The sequence below is a fragment of the Bison bison genome, unplaced genomic scaffold (genome assembly GCF_000754665.1).
Source record: "Bison bison bison isolate TAMUID 2011002044 unplaced genomic scaffold, Bison_UMD1.0 scf7180017864383, whole genome shotgun sequence".
NCBI lineage: Eukaryota > Metazoa > Chordata > Mammalia > Artiodactyla > Bovidae > Bison > Bison bison.
In genome coordinates, this window is record NW_011494955.1 from 4,598,428 (window position 1) to 4,599,156 (window position 729).

Genomic DNA, 729 nt, shown 5'->3' on the forward strand with positions numbered 1-729 from the left:
CAATGGATCCATTCCTGTCCTTTGCCAAATCTCCCCATTACTCCAGCAGCCACACCCACCTCACTCTCTACTATCTGCTTCCACGCTCTCACCTGCTCCCTAGATAGGTTCGTGGCTCCTGGTAGATTCTGCAGCTCTGGGCTTCCCTCCTGGCCATCCTCTGGAGGTATGACCCTTGAGGAGGGTTGGGGCCCCCCGCACAGGTCTCTCTCATCGTCCATGTCACCGGCCTTGGCTTCAACCATCTCAATGTCGGGATCACGCACAAGATATTTCTGCCCTTGTATGCAGACTATGGTCTGTGAGGGGAGAAATCAATCAAGATCAGTCTCTATAAGACCTGGAATGTAGTTTTCAGGCATCCAATGGCATTGACAATAGAAGCTCCCGTTTGCTGTAGAAGATCTACATCTTTCGAGTTGAGACAGCCAAAAGTACCTCCCAAATTGCCCAACTGTGAACTTCTCTCACCTGTTTGGGAACCACTGATACAGAGCCAAACCCTCAGGTCCTATCTTGTGATCCCTGCAGCTTGCACGTGTCTCCTTGTCCCACACCCATCACTAAGGTCCTACTCACCCAGGTCTTGGGTTTCTGCTTATTTCTCAGCACGTCCTCCAGGTCTTTGCAACTCTGCACCCCACTTTCTTTGAGCAGGACCTGGCACTCCAGGGGCATGCAGATCATGAACTGCTCCAGCACCAGCCTGTCCATCATCTGCTCCTTGGT

At 52.0% G+C, this 729-nt stretch overlaps 1 protein-coding gene across 1 annotated transcript in view; it reads right to left on the reverse strand.

Moving 5' to 3' along the window:
* The window catches only part of LOC105001700 (zinc finger and SCAN domain-containing protein 5B-like), a 9,172-nt gene that overhangs the window by 4,207 nt on the left and 4,236 nt on the right, over positions 1-729 (reverse strand). The window contains 2 exon segments of the mRNA XM_010858076.1: positions 93-299; positions 580-723. Of these exon segments, the coding sequence (XP_010856378.1) occupies positions 93-299; positions 580-723 (351 nt within the window).